The 16,749-nt window shown below is 42.6% G+C and overlaps 1 protein-coding gene across 4 annotated transcripts in view; it reads left to right on the top strand.

Annotated features, from left to right (window-relative positions):
• LOC138958657 (cadherin-23-like) overlaps positions 1 to 16,749 on the top strand; it is a 108,069-nt gene that overhangs the window by 56,946 nt on the left and 34,374 nt on the right. For all 4 annotated transcript variants that reach the window (XM_070329883.1, XM_070329882.1, XM_070329881.1 and 1 more), the window contains exons 13-20: positions 1 to 54; positions 6,126 to 6,296; positions 10,255 to 10,512; positions 11,710 to 11,910; positions 13,222 to 13,596; positions 14,181 to 14,369; positions 14,698 to 14,926; positions 15,467 to 15,774. The exon at positions 1 to 54 is cut by the window's left edge and continues 147 nt beyond it. In XM_070329883.1, the coding sequence (XP_070185984.1) occupies positions 1 to 54; positions 6,126 to 6,296; positions 10,255 to 10,512; positions 11,710 to 11,910; positions 13,222 to 13,596; positions 14,181 to 14,369; positions 14,698 to 14,926; positions 15,467 to 15,774 (1,785 nt within the window). The remainder of the gene's footprint in view (positions 55 to 6,125; positions 6,297 to 10,254; positions 10,513 to 11,709; positions 11,911 to 13,221; positions 13,597 to 14,180; positions 14,370 to 14,697; positions 14,927 to 15,466; positions 15,775 to 16,749) is intronic.

The following is a 16,749-nucleotide window of genomic DNA, read 5'->3' as shown; positions in this document are numbered from 1 at the left end:
CGAGGGGTCCCTCTCACCTTCAACGCCACAATAGAAGTCAGCGACCGTGACCAGGTGTGTGTTATTCAGTGTTGCTTATAATCACTGCTATTGCAATTGCAAGTCTAAACCAGTTGTTCAGCTTGAAAACTTCTTTTTGCAATCAGTTATTTGCATTGAAGTCAGCGACCGTGACCAGGTGTGTGTTGTTCAGTGTTGCTCAGAATCACCGCCATTGCAATTGAAAATCTAAACCAGTTGTTCAGCTTTAAAACTTCTTTTTGCAATGTGAGAGTTAGATCTCTTATTTTATAACAAGGCAGCATCTCCTTTCTGGGATCGTTTTTCTTTTAACTGCATGGCAGGTGCTTTTGAAAACTTGAAGCAGCTTCCTTTTTCAGTGCTTACCTGTTTGCTTTGTAATTTCTATGTTTAGTCAGTCGGAAGTATTTTGTCCACAATTCAAAATTTAGCTTTGTCGCTCTTTTGGTTTTGCTCGCCCGTTGTCATGCTAACTACTGTTTGATTGACAAGCTAGAAGTTTGGAAAAATGTCAGCTTATCTTTGTTTTTGTTACCTTTCTGACCCCATTTTAACGGCTGCATGTATTACTGGCTGGCTTTGTATTCTTTTTATTGCATAGAAATGCTTCGTGTCTTCGTCGATACATTTGTTACTGTGAAGTTTAGTTGAGCTTAATCTTGTCTTTTGTCTTTTATCTCTGGTTTTTCAATAATACTACCAATTTAAGGTTTCGACAGAAATGTTGCAGCTTTAGCAAAAAAGGAAAAATCAAGCTGCTTTATTTTCACTGAACAGGACTTACAAAGACTCCCCTGTCAGAAATGTGTTTAAAATACTGTGCGTATTGACATTTGGGATCAAAATATCTAAAAGTGTATCAATTGACGATTACCACAACTGAAATTAACAAGGAAAGAATAGTCCACTACAAATGGCGTAGGATTTGTTTTTACGCTTTGCGGAGCAATGCGTGTCAGAAGTCGCCAGACCAGCTACTGCATATTTTGCTACAAATACATTGTGGAAAGATAAAGTAACCAAGTTACTTACCTGCGTAACTCATGTTAGGTTGAATGATATTCTGTCAGTTAATGTCAGAGTCTGACAGTACAATGAAATGCCAGTCAGTAAAACAGTTGGGCTGAGCATACGTGTGTTTCAGCGCGTACCTTGTGTAAGGCAAAAAAAAAGTTGTATGTTTCTGGTAACATGGCTACAAAAAATAGGGTAGGTAGGTAGGGATTTTTTTGTTTTTGTTTTTTTTGTTTTTGTTTTGTGTCAGGGTAGAAAATAACTATACAGTGACGCAAAGAGACTGGACTTACTGTACACTGAGAAAGACAACACATTACAAAACAAATTAGACAAAAGGGATGCGGGGTTATCCCCCGTGTGTCGTCTGCCGTCTGTTACTTTCGTTTTGACGCTTTTTTTTTGGCTTTTTTTTTTTTTACAAATGCAATAAAAAAAAAAGTCTAGGGTCCGCGGGAAAAAACTAGGTAGGGTCGGGTGACCAGAAACATACAACTTTTTGGGGGTGGCCTAAGCAACCATACTCTCCACCACAGATCTGTCCGGGCTTTTCCACGGGATAAGAGTATCCTGATTCCATCAACTTAAACACGGGCCACGATTCAACAGCCTGGCTGCTTCCTGTGCAGAGTTGGTTTTTTTTTTGTTTGTTTGTTTGTTTGTTTGCTTAACGCCCAGCCGACCACGAAGGGCCATATCAGGGCGGTGCTGCTTTGACATATAACGTGCGCCACACACAAGACAGAAGTCGCAGCACAGGCTTCATGTCTCACACAGTCACATTATTCTGACCAGTCCTAGCACTAACCCCATAATGCCAGACGCCAGGCGGAGCAGCCACTAGATTGCCAATTTTAAAGGCTTAGGTATGACCCGACCGGGGTTCAAACCCACGACCTCCCGATCACGGGGTCGGACGCCTTACCACTAGGCCAACCGTGCCGGTCCCTGTGCAGAGTCGATTTTTGTTCAATGAACATTTTGTAAAGGACACCACTTTGTCGATCTACTAAATTCATTCAGCAACGCAGTTCTACTCTGCAACGAAAGTAGCCAAGGCTGTTGACGTTTGATATTTATCCAAATGAAAAGATGCTCCTGTTCCCCATGAATGCCTGGACAGATTTATGGAGGTTAACCTGATAGCTGACAAGAGGAGAACTGTATCTTTATAAGCCTGATATTAAAGACTGTCCTTAATTGAGCCCGACGTTGACGTTGCGCGAAGACTTCACGAAGCCCTTTACCGAAAGTTCAGAACCGAAGCTTTGTGCAGCAGGGTCGACCGGTGTAACACGACATTTTTACTCCACGAAAAATTTACTCCGGAGTAAAATGTTCGTACGAAATTCTTACTCCGAGTAAATTTTTCGTACGAGAAAAGAACTCCCCAAGGCACGAAAAAATTACTCTCTCCACGAAATTATTTTTACTTCCAGTAAAATTCTCGTACGCAAAAATGGGATGCGGGCGAAGGGATAATGCCCAATATGTGATCTCGCGCAAACGAATGTCGCGCTACCCTCTCTCCACCCCTTCCACCACCAAGACTAACAGGGGACAAGGGGGTAAAAATTCCGTACACCTGGCATGGGAAGTTATATTGCTCGTGTTGGGGTGAAGTTCTTCTTCTTCTGCGTTCGATGACGGCCATATTATCGTGGGAGCGTAGACAGCCGATTTTCTCCCCACGCCAAGTTGGCTGCTGTCTTCCGTCTTCGGTGGTTGAGGTTCTTACTCAGGGTTGCCTCCTCCCCAAGAGTAGCTGCCTTGCTGGGCTGTCGAGTCCACTCTACCCGGGTTTGACGTCGAAGTTTTCCTTCTTGTAGCCTTTGCCTTTCCCAAGGCGCACACAAGGCAGTGCGGGTTTTGAAATCGGAGTTGTCCTTCTCCTAGATGAGCGACCATCCAAGGTTAACGAGCCCCATCTGCCCGAAGCAGCTGGTTTTAAGGCGCCAGTGACCCGCCTGCATCCCTTCTCCTGTTAGTCGAAGACAGGGCCCGCCACGTGAAGGCCAGGAGCTGGATTTGACTGTCAGAGGTGTTTGGAGACACGAAGCCATTTGGAGCATTTCTTGGGAAGTAGGCGCTTATCTCTACTTCCACCCCGGCATAACAGTCCTTGGGCCCCTGGGGTGAAGTAATTTATTCGTTTTTTATTCGTCAGGGGAGTAACATTTGTGTACGAAATGTTTACTCGGAACTCACCCGTCGTGGGGAGTAATTTTCTCGTTAATGGGGAGTGCTTTTTTTCATAAAGAGAGTAACATTTTCGTACGAAAATTTTACTCCGGAGTAAATATCTCGTGGGAGTAATTTTCACGTGTTACACTGGCTTTGCCCAATAAATATCAATCAATCAATCAATGAGGCTTATATCGCGCATATTCCGTGGGTACAGTTCTAGGCGCTCTGCAGTGATGCCGTGTGAGATGAAATTTTATACGGCCAGTAATTGCAGCCATTTCGGCGCATATTTACCTTTCACGGCCTATTATTCCAAGTCACACGGGTATAGGTAGACAATTATTAACTGTGCCTAAGCAATTTTTGCCAGGAAAGACCCTTTTGTCAATCGTGGGATCTTTAACGTGCACACCCAATGTAGTGTACACGGGGGGGAGTTCGGACACCGAAGAGAGTCTGCACACAAATTTGACTCTGAAATAAATTTCCGCCGAACCTGGGATCGAACTCACGCTGACAGCGGCCAACTGAATACAAATCCAGCGCGCTATCAACTGAGCTATATCCCCGCCCAGGGTGAATATCAGGCTGAATAGGGCGAAGTCGACTTTGCGAAGTCTACTTCACGCGCGAAGCTAGCTGTGCGAAGCCTTGGCACTCCCTTTTCGGTCTTAGCCAAGTCTACTTCACGCGCGAAGCTAGCTGTGCGAAGCCTTGGCACTCCCTTTTCGGTCTTAGCGAAGTCTACTTCACGTGCGAAGCCTTGGCACTCCCTTTTCGGTCTTAGCGAAGTCTACTTCACGTGCGAAGCCTTGGCACTCCCTTTTCGGTCTTAGCGAAGTCAACTTTGGGATCAATTAAGGACAGCCTTTACATTAGGAGTGTTGCTAGGCAAGGGTATGTAAATACAATGCGCAACACTGTATACATCTACCTTGTCAATGGGCATGCAGTCGGAAGGTTCTGTCCTGGCGACAGACAAGGTATGTTCACAGTTTCATGGTGCGGGTTTTGCGGAAATCTTCACAATTCAGTTGGTTTTTTGGTGAAGGATATATCTTAAATTCTACCCTACTCGAAGTGTTCATTTTGTCCCCACAGCATGCTTCAGGAAATGACATTTCCTTGTCTGGTCTGGTTGTATGGAATGTCTTTATTTCAGAGACTGTCGAAATGTATTCCGACTGTCGTTTTATGAAATGGATTTCTGTTGTTGTTGTTTTTAGATCTAGTTTTCTTTCATCAAAAAAGATGGCAGCATGTCTTTTTTTGTTGTTGTTGTTTGTTTTTGGTCCTGGTTTTGACGAAAATCTAGAAGTCATGTGTTTTATATTTCTTTGTTTTTTACTTCGACTTTATTTCGGGAACTGTCTCATTGTTTTCCAAGCTTTGTTTTATTGGAAAACATTTCTGTTGTTGTTTTGTTCTATTATTTACTTCTTTTTCAAAGGTAGAAAATGGCAAGACTGTCTCATCCGGATGCTTTTAAATGGAACTTTTTCCAACTGTGTATCAGCAGTCTTTGTTTGAGTGAATATTTGAATTTCCTGACGGCATCACAACTGGACAAAAACATCTCCTCGATCTGTTTGTGTGTGCTTGCCTGCGTGCGTGCCGGCGTACGTGCGTGCGCACCTGCGTACATAAACTTGTGCGTGCGGGCCTACATGTCAACGTACCACCCACCCCCACCCCCCCCCCCCCACCCTCCCCTATCCCCCTGATTGTGTGCACGATGCGTTTCTGATGACGAAATGGATTTTCCTCTCGTCAAATGTCACGCCCCTTCTAATAAAAAGAATGGGTTCCTGATTTTGGCCTATATGGTCCGCTGGACCCAAAAAGCAACAAGAATCAAATCAAATAAAATGAATAGATTGTTTTCGTCGGTGGCATGTCGACATCTTTTTAGACGGTTTGAGGACCGTATATGAGTATAGTGGTACGTTGGCATGATCCATGCCTGGAGCGTGTGTTTGTCAAGTAAGTGAAAGGAAGACAACAGTGCTGAAATGGGTATCGATACACACACTTAAGAGACATAGGTGTTGCTTGCTAAATAATTCAGCAAAAACAAAACAAAAATGTCCCACTCAGCACATAAAGCAGCCTTGAAGGCCGTAGACTTTTTGGCATGTGCTTAATCGAAAGGATGCTCAGATGATTCGAAAGCTTGGGCGAACCATAGACCAAATAGCGTGGACCGCCAACTCGTCACGTGACCCTTCGAGGTTACGACGCTCGACTTTCAGGGGCGCTTAGCGTCCGGTTTGATTAAAGGCCAGCGATTCGAAGACAGTGAAAAGAAAGCACGCTCCAGTTATTTGTGACAATGGGAGGTGACAATGAACTGGATTTTCCCAAACTCCAAACTAAACTTTACAAAACTCATCGAAAAACATGTTCCCTATGCACTTTAGCTGAGTTTATTTTAGCATTTTCAGAACTTACCTCGGCAACTTCGTCCATGTTTACAATCGACACCGGATATGACATCCCCCTGATTTCTGAAAGGCCATGTAAGCGTAGGTTCCTAAATGCGAGAGGCCGCTACCTCGTAATAGAGAGAAAGAGCGGGGAGAGAGCTATTAGTTGGCGGTCAAGGGTAAATGGTCTATGGGCGAACCTATGGCGATTCGCAAGATAATTTACACTCTGCGCAGAAAGAAGCCAGGTTCTAGATTCTCGGTGTGTGTTCACGCGGAAGAATGCTAATATACTGTCCCAACGTAAAGCATTGATGCATCTATAGTGATTTACAGCGATATTTTTGCATTCAAATATACTTGTTAGTGTGAGTTCTAACCGACTTATTCTGCGCAGAGAGTGTCAGATACTTAAAGCAAAAGGACGGAGTCTTGAACACATTGTATAATCACACGGTCTCCCTGTTGTCATTACAGAGCACCAACAGTCAGTTCTCGTTGAGTGTGGAGAAGGACGGAGCATCCTACGATGTGTTCCGCACACTGCCACCATCAGGCACGCTGATCCAGAGCATGACCACTGTCATGGTCAGTGTCTTCAACTCCTCCGTACTCGACTATGAGGTCACCAAGAGCTTGACCTTTCAGGTAAAATGTATTGATTGATTTATTTGTTAATTAATCGATGTATTGATTTATGTTTTTTTATTTTTTTTATTTTTTATTTTTATTTTTACCTCAGTTGCATGCAAGGCTGCTTCAACCCATCTTTTTTGCCTCTTCCGTCTTTTTTTGTTTTGTTTTGTTTTGCGGTGAGCATATCCTTCTTCATTGGTCTTTTTTTTTAATGAAATTTTCATTTTGTTTTCTTTTACATTACAGGTTACATTTCCATTAAATTACTTTTTAATTCAACAACAATTTAACTAATGTTTGCTTGCCTGTGTGTGTGTGTGTGTGTGTGTGTGTGTGTGTGTGTGTGTCAGTGTGTGTGTGTTGTTGTTGTTGTTGTTCCCATAATTCTGTTATATAATACATTTTCAGCGGGACAATACATTAATCCAACGCTCAATAGACAAAGGCGAGAATTTACAAATTACCAATTACAGTACAAGTTTTCAGCACAGCATCATACAGCGCATATATGATTTATGTTATTGATTTATTTAATTATGTTATCTATTTATGTATTTATTTATTTGTTTATTTATCTAATTATGTGTTATGTTGTTGCTGTTATTTTCTTTTGTTAGTTCTGTTTAATTCTTTTAGGTGATATTATTACACATCCTTGTTGTTACATCCGGTAATTGTTGTTGACGCTGGTGATGTTAACGATACGACGCGACCTGAAATGTCATAGTGTATTCTAGGATTTGTTGCACATGATATTATGTTTCCGATTGCTGGCACTGGTCCATGTGAAATTGTAAATGATTTATTTTTGATCTGGGGATGGTTTCACCAGATGCAAGTCAGTTCACAACAGAGCCTGCATGGGAATGGCTAGCGATATTGCTATTTTAGAATTTATAAAAGCCTTTTTTTCAACAGTAGTGCAAATTATGTACTGATCCGCGAGAAAGAATGCGACCAACCAGGGGTGTTGCCAGACATTTTCATGTTGGGACATTTGGCCGAAACTGTCAGAAAGCTTTAGGACATCTTGGAAAATGTTCGGCTATTATTTTGGCTCATACAAAGTCGCCGCAACATTGTCATTGAAGCACAAGACTCAAGAGGGGAACACCAATACATACAATCATTGTCTTAGGAACACATATTACAGGGGCGGAGCAGTTAAGCCAGGGGGGGGGGTACAACCTGGGGTCCTGGGTCCCGTTCGGGGGTCTGGGGGCAAAGCCCCCCTGAAGCTGAAGAATGTTAGCTATTTTATAAACAATTTGTTGCTTATCCTTGATTTTAAACATGATCAACTAGTGTCAGCAGCCACTCATTATTTCTTTTAACGTTAGCATTAAATAATGGCAATTTATCTTCACTGATATCCGCTCTCGACATCATATAGTATGGTTAGAAGGAAGACGTGTCGCATACTGTGACAACTAAACAATTAACTCTTCCCCCGGCTTTACAGACAGAAAAAGAAAGAAAAAAATCGGACATAATTTATTTTATTGGGGGGGGGGGGGAACAGCCGGGGGGGGGGGGACCCCTGTAACACCCCCTGGATTATATGTTGCTGATTTAATTACATCAGACACCTGAAACTTTTTCAAACCTTTAACTTTAATTTCTGGAAAGTAAACCTCTTCCAATCTTGTGCAAATCTTGACAAACCTTGGGAAACATGACAATTAAAAGACCGTGTAGGCTGAGCCATTTTGCTTGAAAACCACGATTTGGAGGACGTTTTTCATTCTCTGGCTCAGCAGATTTTGATTCGCGGTGACTATTGTCTGCTATGTCGTCTGCTACACTACTCACACTGACACTGTCCACATTCGCGGTGTTCCTGTCATTTTGTCCGGAATCACTTACCTTGGCGAAGGGTAGCAAACCTTGGCCAATTTAGTTTTTTTCTTTTTTGGTTGCGACATGATGTTCAAATCCAAATCGAAAGCACTGACTGACTGATAAACTATCGCGAACCGGCAAACGCAAACGCGGGAAACCACTCTGGCATCTATTTTTTTTGCAATGGTTTCCGTTCAAAACATTGATGTTTCGTTTTTATATTTAGTCAAGTTTTGACTAAATATTTTAACATCGAGGGGGAATCGAAACGAGGGTCGTGGTGTATGTGCGTGTGTGCGTGTGTGTGTGTGTCTGTGTGTGTGTGTGTGTAGAGCGATTCAGACTAAACTACTGGACCGATCTTTATGAAATTTGACATGAGAGTTCCTGGGTATGAAATCCCCGAACGTTTTTTTCATTTTTTTGATAAATGTCTTTGATGACGTCATATCCGGCTTTTCGTGAAAGTTGAGGCGGCACTGTCACGCCCTCATTTTTCAACCAAATTGGTTGAAATTTTGGTCAAGTACTCTTCGACGAAGCCCGGGGTTCGGTATTGCATTTCAGCTTGGTGGCTTAAAAATTAATTAATGACTTTGGTCATTAAAAATCTGAAAATTGTAAAAAAAATTAAAAATTTATAAAACGATCCAAATTTACGTTTATCTTATTCTCCATCATTTGCTGATTCCAAAAACATATCAATATGTTATATTTGGATTAAAAACAAGCTCTGAAAATTAAATATATAAAAATTATTATCAAATTTTTTTTTCGAAATCAATTTAAAAACACTTTCATCGTATTCCTTGTCGGTTCCTGATTCCAAAAATATATAGATATGATATGTTTGGATTAAAAACACGCTCAGAAAGTTAAAACGAAGAGAGGTACAGAAAAGCGTGCTATCCTTCTTAGCGCAACGAATACCCCGCTCTTCTTGTCAATTCCACGGGCACTGCCTTTGCCACGGGCGGTGGAGTGACGATGCTACGAGTATACGGTCTTGCTGCGTTCAGTTTCATTCTGTGAGTTCGACAGCTACTTGACTAAATATTGTATTTTCGCCTTACGCGACTTGTTGGTATTCGCGAAGGAAATAAACGCCAGTCAGTTGACTAAGTACATCGGCAGCAGTTTTAGCAATCAAAGCCTGACCAATACAAAAAACTGGACAAACTTTGGCCGATTTAGGCGAATATTCTTCGGACATTTGGCCGATAGGGACATGAAAGTTTCGGCCAAAGTAAAAAAAAAATCGGCGATTGGCCGAAGGGCCGACCCAAACGACACCCCTGCCAACAGGGGCGGACGAGGGGGGGGGGGGGGGGGGTTCTGGGGTTTCCGGAAACCCCACCCCCCAGCCAAATGTTTTTTTTTAAATTAGTCTTTTTGGGGGGTATTAATCAGTGACAAAATCTGCTGCCTGAAACTGGTAATGATCAACCTCAGAATGCACCAGATTGCACCATTTTGCATCCTTTTTTTTCAAAATGTTCCGGGGGGGCATGCCCCCGGACCCCCCTAGCAAGCTAGGCGCTAAGCGCCGTCGGCTCGGCGCTTCGCGCCTTCACACCCATATCTTCACAATATACTTTTGGAAACCCCCCCCATAAAATGAACTGATCCGCCCCTGGACCAATACAATATGGGAAGCACTGTAACTCTCAATCCTTTAAAAAACAGCTGAATAGATGATTTGTTTTCTTTTTTCGTGCGTGTGTATTGGTATGTGTGATTTTTTCCCCGTCAACCTTATTCTAACACAAGACAGGATATACTTGGAGGCTAAAGTGTGACCACCGTCCCCACCTACCCCCACCCACCCCACCCCTCCCTCCCCCTACCCCCTCCCTCCCCCCCCCCAACCTCAGTTACCCCCCCTCCCCCCATGACCCCTGTCCTACCAACAACCCACCCTACTGTCTATGTATGTGTCTTGTATAGGTATGTGCGTGTGTATGCGCTAAGACAATCATATCTTATGTTGGTAAATTCTGTGCATGCTGCATGTTATGTTATGTTTATGTGTACATATAAAATAAAATAAATGTTTAAAAAAACACAAGACAGGATAAGTTAAACTAAAACCTGAAACATTAACAGTGTCATGTTTAATTTTTCACAGCTGAGAGCAACAGAGAAAAGTACAAGCGAACTATTCTCCAACACCACGACGGTGATACTGACAATCGAGGATATGAACGACAACTCTCCCGTCTTCGTGAAGAACCAGACGACTACTGTGAATGTGACTGAGGCCGCTGCTACGGGCACTGTGCTGGCAACATTTACGGCCACTGACGATGATTCTGGGGATTATGGCACCGTCAGTTATTCCCTGGAAGATACTCTCAGCGGCAAGTTCGCCATTGACGATCGGACGGTGAGACATATAATATACAGCAGAACTCATTATAATTGTACTTTCATCCCAATCGGAAACTGTTGATATTCGATTTTGTGGTGGCCATTTTAGATACCGACGTCATTCTTTACATGTAGGTTTTTTTACATTTAGTCAAGTTTTGACTAAATGTTTTAACATCGAGGGGGAATCGAAACGAGGGTCGTGGTGTATGTGTGTGTGTGCGTGGGTGTGTGTGTGCGTGTAGAGCGATTCAGACCAAACTACTGGACCGATCTTTATGAAATTTTACATGAGAGTTCCTGGGATTGATATCCCCGAACGTTTTTTTCCTTTTTTTGATAAATACCTTTGATGACGTCATATCCGGCTTTTTGTAAAAGTTGAGGCGGCACTATCACGCCCTCATTTTTCAATCAAATTGATTGAAATTTTGGCCAAGCAATCTTCGACAAAGGTCGGACTTCGGTATTGCATTTCAGCTTGGTGGCTTAACAATTAATTAATGACTTTGGTCATTAAAAATCTGAAAATTGTAAAAAAAATTATTTTTTTCTAAAACGATCTCAATTTACGTTTATCTTATTTTCCATCATTTGCTGATTTCAAAAACATATAAATATGTTATATTTGGATTAAAAACAAGCCCTAAAAATTAAATATATAAAAATTATTATCAAAAATAAATTTTCGAAATCAATTTAAAAACACTTTCATCTTATTTCTTGTCGGTTCCTGATCCCAAAAACATATAGATATGATATGTTTAGATTAAAAACACGCTCAGAAAGTTAAAACAAAGAGAGGTACAGAAAAGCGTGCTATCCTTCTCAGCGCAAGTACTACCCCGCTCTTCTTGTCAATTTCACTGCCTTTGCCGTGCGCGGTGGACTGACGATGCTACGAGTATACGGTCTTGCTGCGTTGCATTGCGTTCAGTTTCATTCTGTGAGTTCGACAGCTACTTGACTAAATGTTGTATTTTCGCCTTACGCGACTTGTTTACAAAATTCACGTAGCTTGTGGCGCTTTTTCTGCACTAATAGCTCTTCTGTGGTATGTTCACAAATTCTTATCCAATTTCTTAATCAGCTTGTTTAAACTGCAAAGATTCAAGCTACAAAATTGTCCAATCTCCAAATTCTGTAAAATAACTCATATCAGTAACAATCTTCATGACAAGCTTATTCAAGGACATTACCGATTTTTCTGCAGGGCAATCTGTCAGTGCAAGCAGGCCTAAACAGGGAAGAACCAGGCGGAGCAGCCTACTCTCTGGTCGTCATAGCAACAGATAACATTGCGGGGGATGAGGCTCAGCGGCGCTCCACGAGACTCAACGTTCGTGTGACCGTTCTGGACGTCAACGACAATCCTCCTGTGTTCCAGCCCCACCCAGACTCTGTCACTGTGCAGGTAATTGTATGCACTCATGCACGTACATTCACGCCAACGACAATCCTCCTGCGTCCCAGCCCCACCCAGACTCTGTCATTTTGAGGTAACTGTATGCACTCGTGGACTGGGTGGCCGAGTGGTAACGCACTTGCGCTCGGAATCGAGAGGTTGCGTGTTCGACCCTGGGTCGGGCCGCTATTTTCTCCCCCCTTTCCTAACCTAGATGGTGGGTTCAAGTGCTAGTCTTTCGGATGAGACGAAAAACCGAGGTCCCTTCGTGTACACTATATTGGGGTGTGCACGTTAAAGATCCCACGATTGACAAAAGGGTCTTTCCTGGCAAAATTGTATAGGCATAGATAAAAATGTCCATCAAATACCCGTGTGACTTGGAATAAAGGCCGCGAAAGGTGAACATTCGCCTAACAGGCTTGAGGTTTGCTGGTCGATGTGAATGCGTGATATATTGTGTAAAAAATTCCATCTCACACGGCATAAAAGCGCTTTGAACTTCGGATAAGGCGCTATATAAATAAAGAGAATTATTATTATTATTATTATTACGTACTGTCCGCTGATGAGGTGTACATACACAGTCATCCCCCCCACCCCCCACCCCAAATGGTGTCACCAACAAGAATGTGAATAACTTCTACAGTACACGTGTTTTGCGAATTAGTTCATATTTGGTGAAAATGATATGCTTCAGTTTGTGCACCCTGAAGTGCACCACGATGAAAATCTGCTAGTGTCATCAGTCTTGAGTAAAGCGACCATACACTGAAAACATGGGATGGGACTTAAATTTATGTATTTATTTATTTATTATTTTATTTACGAGGATTTATATCGCGCACGTATCTCACCACACAAGGCGACTCAAGGCATGTTACCTATAAATGTTTATGTTTCTCAAACATCTGCCTTGTTGTTTTGATGTAAATGTGTCAATCTCTGTCACATGAAAACGTGTCGCCTAACATAGCTAGCGTCTTCGGATCGCATATATGATTTGGTTTGCTAATGACCATTGTCTCACCAGCAAGCCAACATAACCAAACATCTCCCTTTTGTTTTGCTATTTTGAGTATTCTGTGGCTGTCTTTCGAGTGGAATTGAATTGAAAGGATTGCTCTTTCAACTCCCTCTTCGGAAGAAAAAATCTTAATTCAATACAAAAATTCGCATTGAGCGCAATGATTTTTTTTTTCAATTTCTTAGTAGGGAACGCAGTCATTTTTCTTCAGAATGGTACGATTCAGAAATGTTTTGGTTGAGCATTGTCCCTTCAACATAAGCACCACATTTTATTTTATTTTTCCCCTACAGGAAAACGCTTCTCCCAACACTGCCTTGATGACGCTGACAGCCACAGACAAAGATGAGGGGCTCAACGGAGAGGTTGTCTACTGCGTTCTTGACATTCGACCACAAAATGACTACCTCCCACAGCCAACAGAACAACTCATTGAAGTGCATGCGGACTCTGGCGTCGTTTTTGTAAACGCATCTCTAATTGGCCATCCTGGCGCTTTCAATGTCACTTTCGTGGCTTACGATTCGGCGGAGGAACCCAACAACGCTACTACGCTATTGGTGGTGCACGTGCGTGACGTGAACATCAATGCGCCGCGATTCGTCGTTCCAGACCAGGATCTTGTGAATACCGCTGCAAAACTCGTCCCTAATATCACTGTGGATGAGGTAACTAATCGTTGTGACCCAAATAGGGAGCCTTATTATTGACTGGGTTGGGGGAAGGGATGTGTGTGTTTGTGTCGGGGTGTGCTTGTTCAGTGTGTGTGTGTGTGTGTGTGTGTGCGTGTGTGTGTGTGTGTGTGTGTGTGTGTGTGTGTGTGTGTGTGTGTGTGTGTGTGTGTGTGTGTTTTAAGTGACCTTATTTTACATTTGTGAACCATGTAGGCATCGAATCTCCTCACGGGAACAAATTTGTTTATGCAGCATGGGGCTGATTTGTTGCAAAGGATACAATTTGATGTGATCATGTTTAAGCATTATGCTGTGTTTGGGTGTGGGCCAGTGTATATGAGTGCTTGCAGATGCGTGTGTGTGTCTGTATGTCTGTCGGTATCTGTGTGTCTGGGAAACCACGAGAGTCGAATGCTTTCGACGTCATAAACATTTGGCTCAACTTACAAAAACACACACACAAAAACAACAGGCAAATAACCAAACCACACAGGAATACATCGTTTTCATTTGCCTGCTGTCTGGCCCACATCCTGCTTTTTTAAGATGAATAATGTTTTTGTTGTCTGTATTTTCAGGAACAGCCAATCGGAACCGTCATATTGCAACTGAATGCTACCGACATCGACACAGGAGAAAATGGGATGGTGTTTTATTTCGTGGAGCCTGACCTTGCCGGGTACTTCAACAGTTTTAGCGTGGTATTTAACAATGGAACACTGAGAAACAAGATGACCCTGGATAGAGAGGAGCAAGACATGTTGCAGGTTTGAATCCCAATGGGTTGGGTTTTTTTACTCAGCATGAGCATTGCTTTTGCATAACAGTAACCAACGTTATTTGGTAACAGATCAGTGTTGTATCAGTGCACGCTGACTTAGATTTCATGGTCATATCTTTTAATTGAATACTCAGAAAATAACACCAGGTAAAAGACATTGTTTTCTCTTGTTGTTAATACTGTTTTTTGGTAGTTTTTGTTAGGTTTTTTTAGAGCAATTACCAAAATTTTGTGGGTTATGTGAATGCAGTCAATGCTCACATGATCGATCTGATGAAAAAGCTTCACTTCCACACTAATTGTGTTATTATCAGATTAACCTTAAAGCGGAGGACCAAGGCTCGCCCACCAAGCTGTCCAGCGTGATTCCATTCCGGGTGTACCTCCGTGACATCGACGACAACGACCCCATGTTCCCCTCACCCGCCACCCTAAGCCTGTCTGTGGGGGAGGAGCTAAAGGCTGTACAGGTGGGCTTCGTTAATGTGTCCACGGATGCCGACCAAGACCCACAGAATAAGATCACCTGTTACTATATTTTCGGTGAGGCTCGTTAATTTAATGTTGTGAAGTTTGGAAAGTGTTTGATTAGTAACCTGAATTATTTTTTAAGGATTTTTGTTTTCATTTTCATTTTCATTACTTTATTACGTTGCTCGGATATTTGGGTCGCTTCCTCCCAGCGGAAAGCTAAGCTAGCAGCACCAATAGTTGTGCTACCTAGGTGTGTGCGTGTTAAAGAGTTTTTAACCATCTGCACTTCCGACAGAATGACCGAGGTCTTTTACGTGCCACAGCGAAGACACGGGGTGGGACATTTGATACCGTCTCTGAGTCAGCACATACGGTTGACCCGTCTCCGTCCAGGCCTGGATTCGTAGAGATGTTCTTGATATATTTTTAACCACCAGGTTTCTTATTTGAAGGATTTAGGTAAAGCGCGTTATCCTTGTGTTGCTTTCTTGATTTGGCATGACTGCTCGGGTAGGGTGTAAGTGCACGCGCTTTTAACCACAACATGAATGCAAATTCCGGGAAGACCCTCAGCCTTAAAGTATCCTGCATTCCATATATTCTGTTCAGGAGGAGACCGACTCGACATTTTCACCTTGACGAAAACGGATGGGGAGCTTCGCTTGGAATCGGAACTGGATCGGGACGTAACTCCATCGGTGATGCTCGTTGTCAGGGCAACGTCAAACTGCACGCTGGCGGCAGATCACTTCATCGCTAACGGCAGCAACAGCTACAACAGCAGCGACAGCAGTCTGCTGCGGGTGTTCGTGACGGTGGAAGATATCAATGACAACCCCCCTGTCTTCGTCAAGGACGCTCTGACTGTTGGGCTCATTTATGACAAGGATGTCAACTCTCAAGTCATCGACCTAGTGGTAAGCAGACGAGTAGGACTAAAAGAACAATGCAACAATTTGGCTCCCTTCTCGTAATTCCAAATACCCATCAGCTGAAGATGAGAGATGTTGAAGGAGAAGGTCTTTCCTAGCGAGTACGACTATAGTTTTCATTTTTGAGTCACTTGAGAAAAAGTGACTCTATGTAATCGGTCAGTGTTAGTCTGTCCGGCCGGCCGTCCGGCCGGCCGTCCGGCCGGCCGTCCGTAGACACCACCTTAACGTTGGACTTTTCTCGGAAACTATCAAAGCGATCGGGCTCATATTTTGTTTAGTCGTGACCTCCAATGACCTCTACACTTTAACGATGGTTTCGTTGACCTTTGACCTTTTTCAAGGTCACAGGTCAGCGTCAAAGGAAAAATTAGACATTTTATATCTTTGACAAAGTTCATCGGATGTGATTGAAACTTTGTAGGATTATTCTTTACATCAAAGTATTTACATCTGTAGCCTTTTACGAACGTTATCAGAAAAACAAGGGAGATAACTAGCCTTTTCTGTTCGGCAACACACAACTTAACGTTGGGCTTTTCTCGGAAACTATAAAAGTGACCGGGCTCAAATTTTATGTGAACGTGACTCATTGTGTTGTGAATAGCAATTTCTTCCTGTCCATCTGATGCCTCATATAATATTCAGAACTGCGAAAGTGACTCGATCGAGCGTTTGCTCTTCTTGTCTTACCTTTGAGTGATTGACAGACTGGCATGCTGACATGTTTACAGAGAGACTGACTGTAGATGGATTGATTGAACGAATGATTGATTGATTGACTAATTGAATGGTTGTTATAGATTGATGCAACAAGCAGTCATCTGAAAAAAAGATATGGCATTGAACACTCAAAAGAAAGCAAAGCTTCCTGTACTTTTTCTTGTACTTTTCCTTTATTTATTCTAGACATTTGATTTATTATTTTTTATTCATTTAGCAATGTATTCACTGTTTTTC

This window comes from Littorina saxatilis, linkage group LG2 (genome assembly GCF_037325665.1).
Source record: "Littorina saxatilis isolate snail1 linkage group LG2, US_GU_Lsax_2.0, whole genome shotgun sequence".
Classification (NCBI taxonomy): domain Eukaryota; kingdom Metazoa; phylum Mollusca; class Gastropoda; order Littorinimorpha; family Littorinidae; genus Littorina; species Littorina saxatilis.
This window is presented reverse-complemented; position numbering and strand designations above follow the sequence as displayed.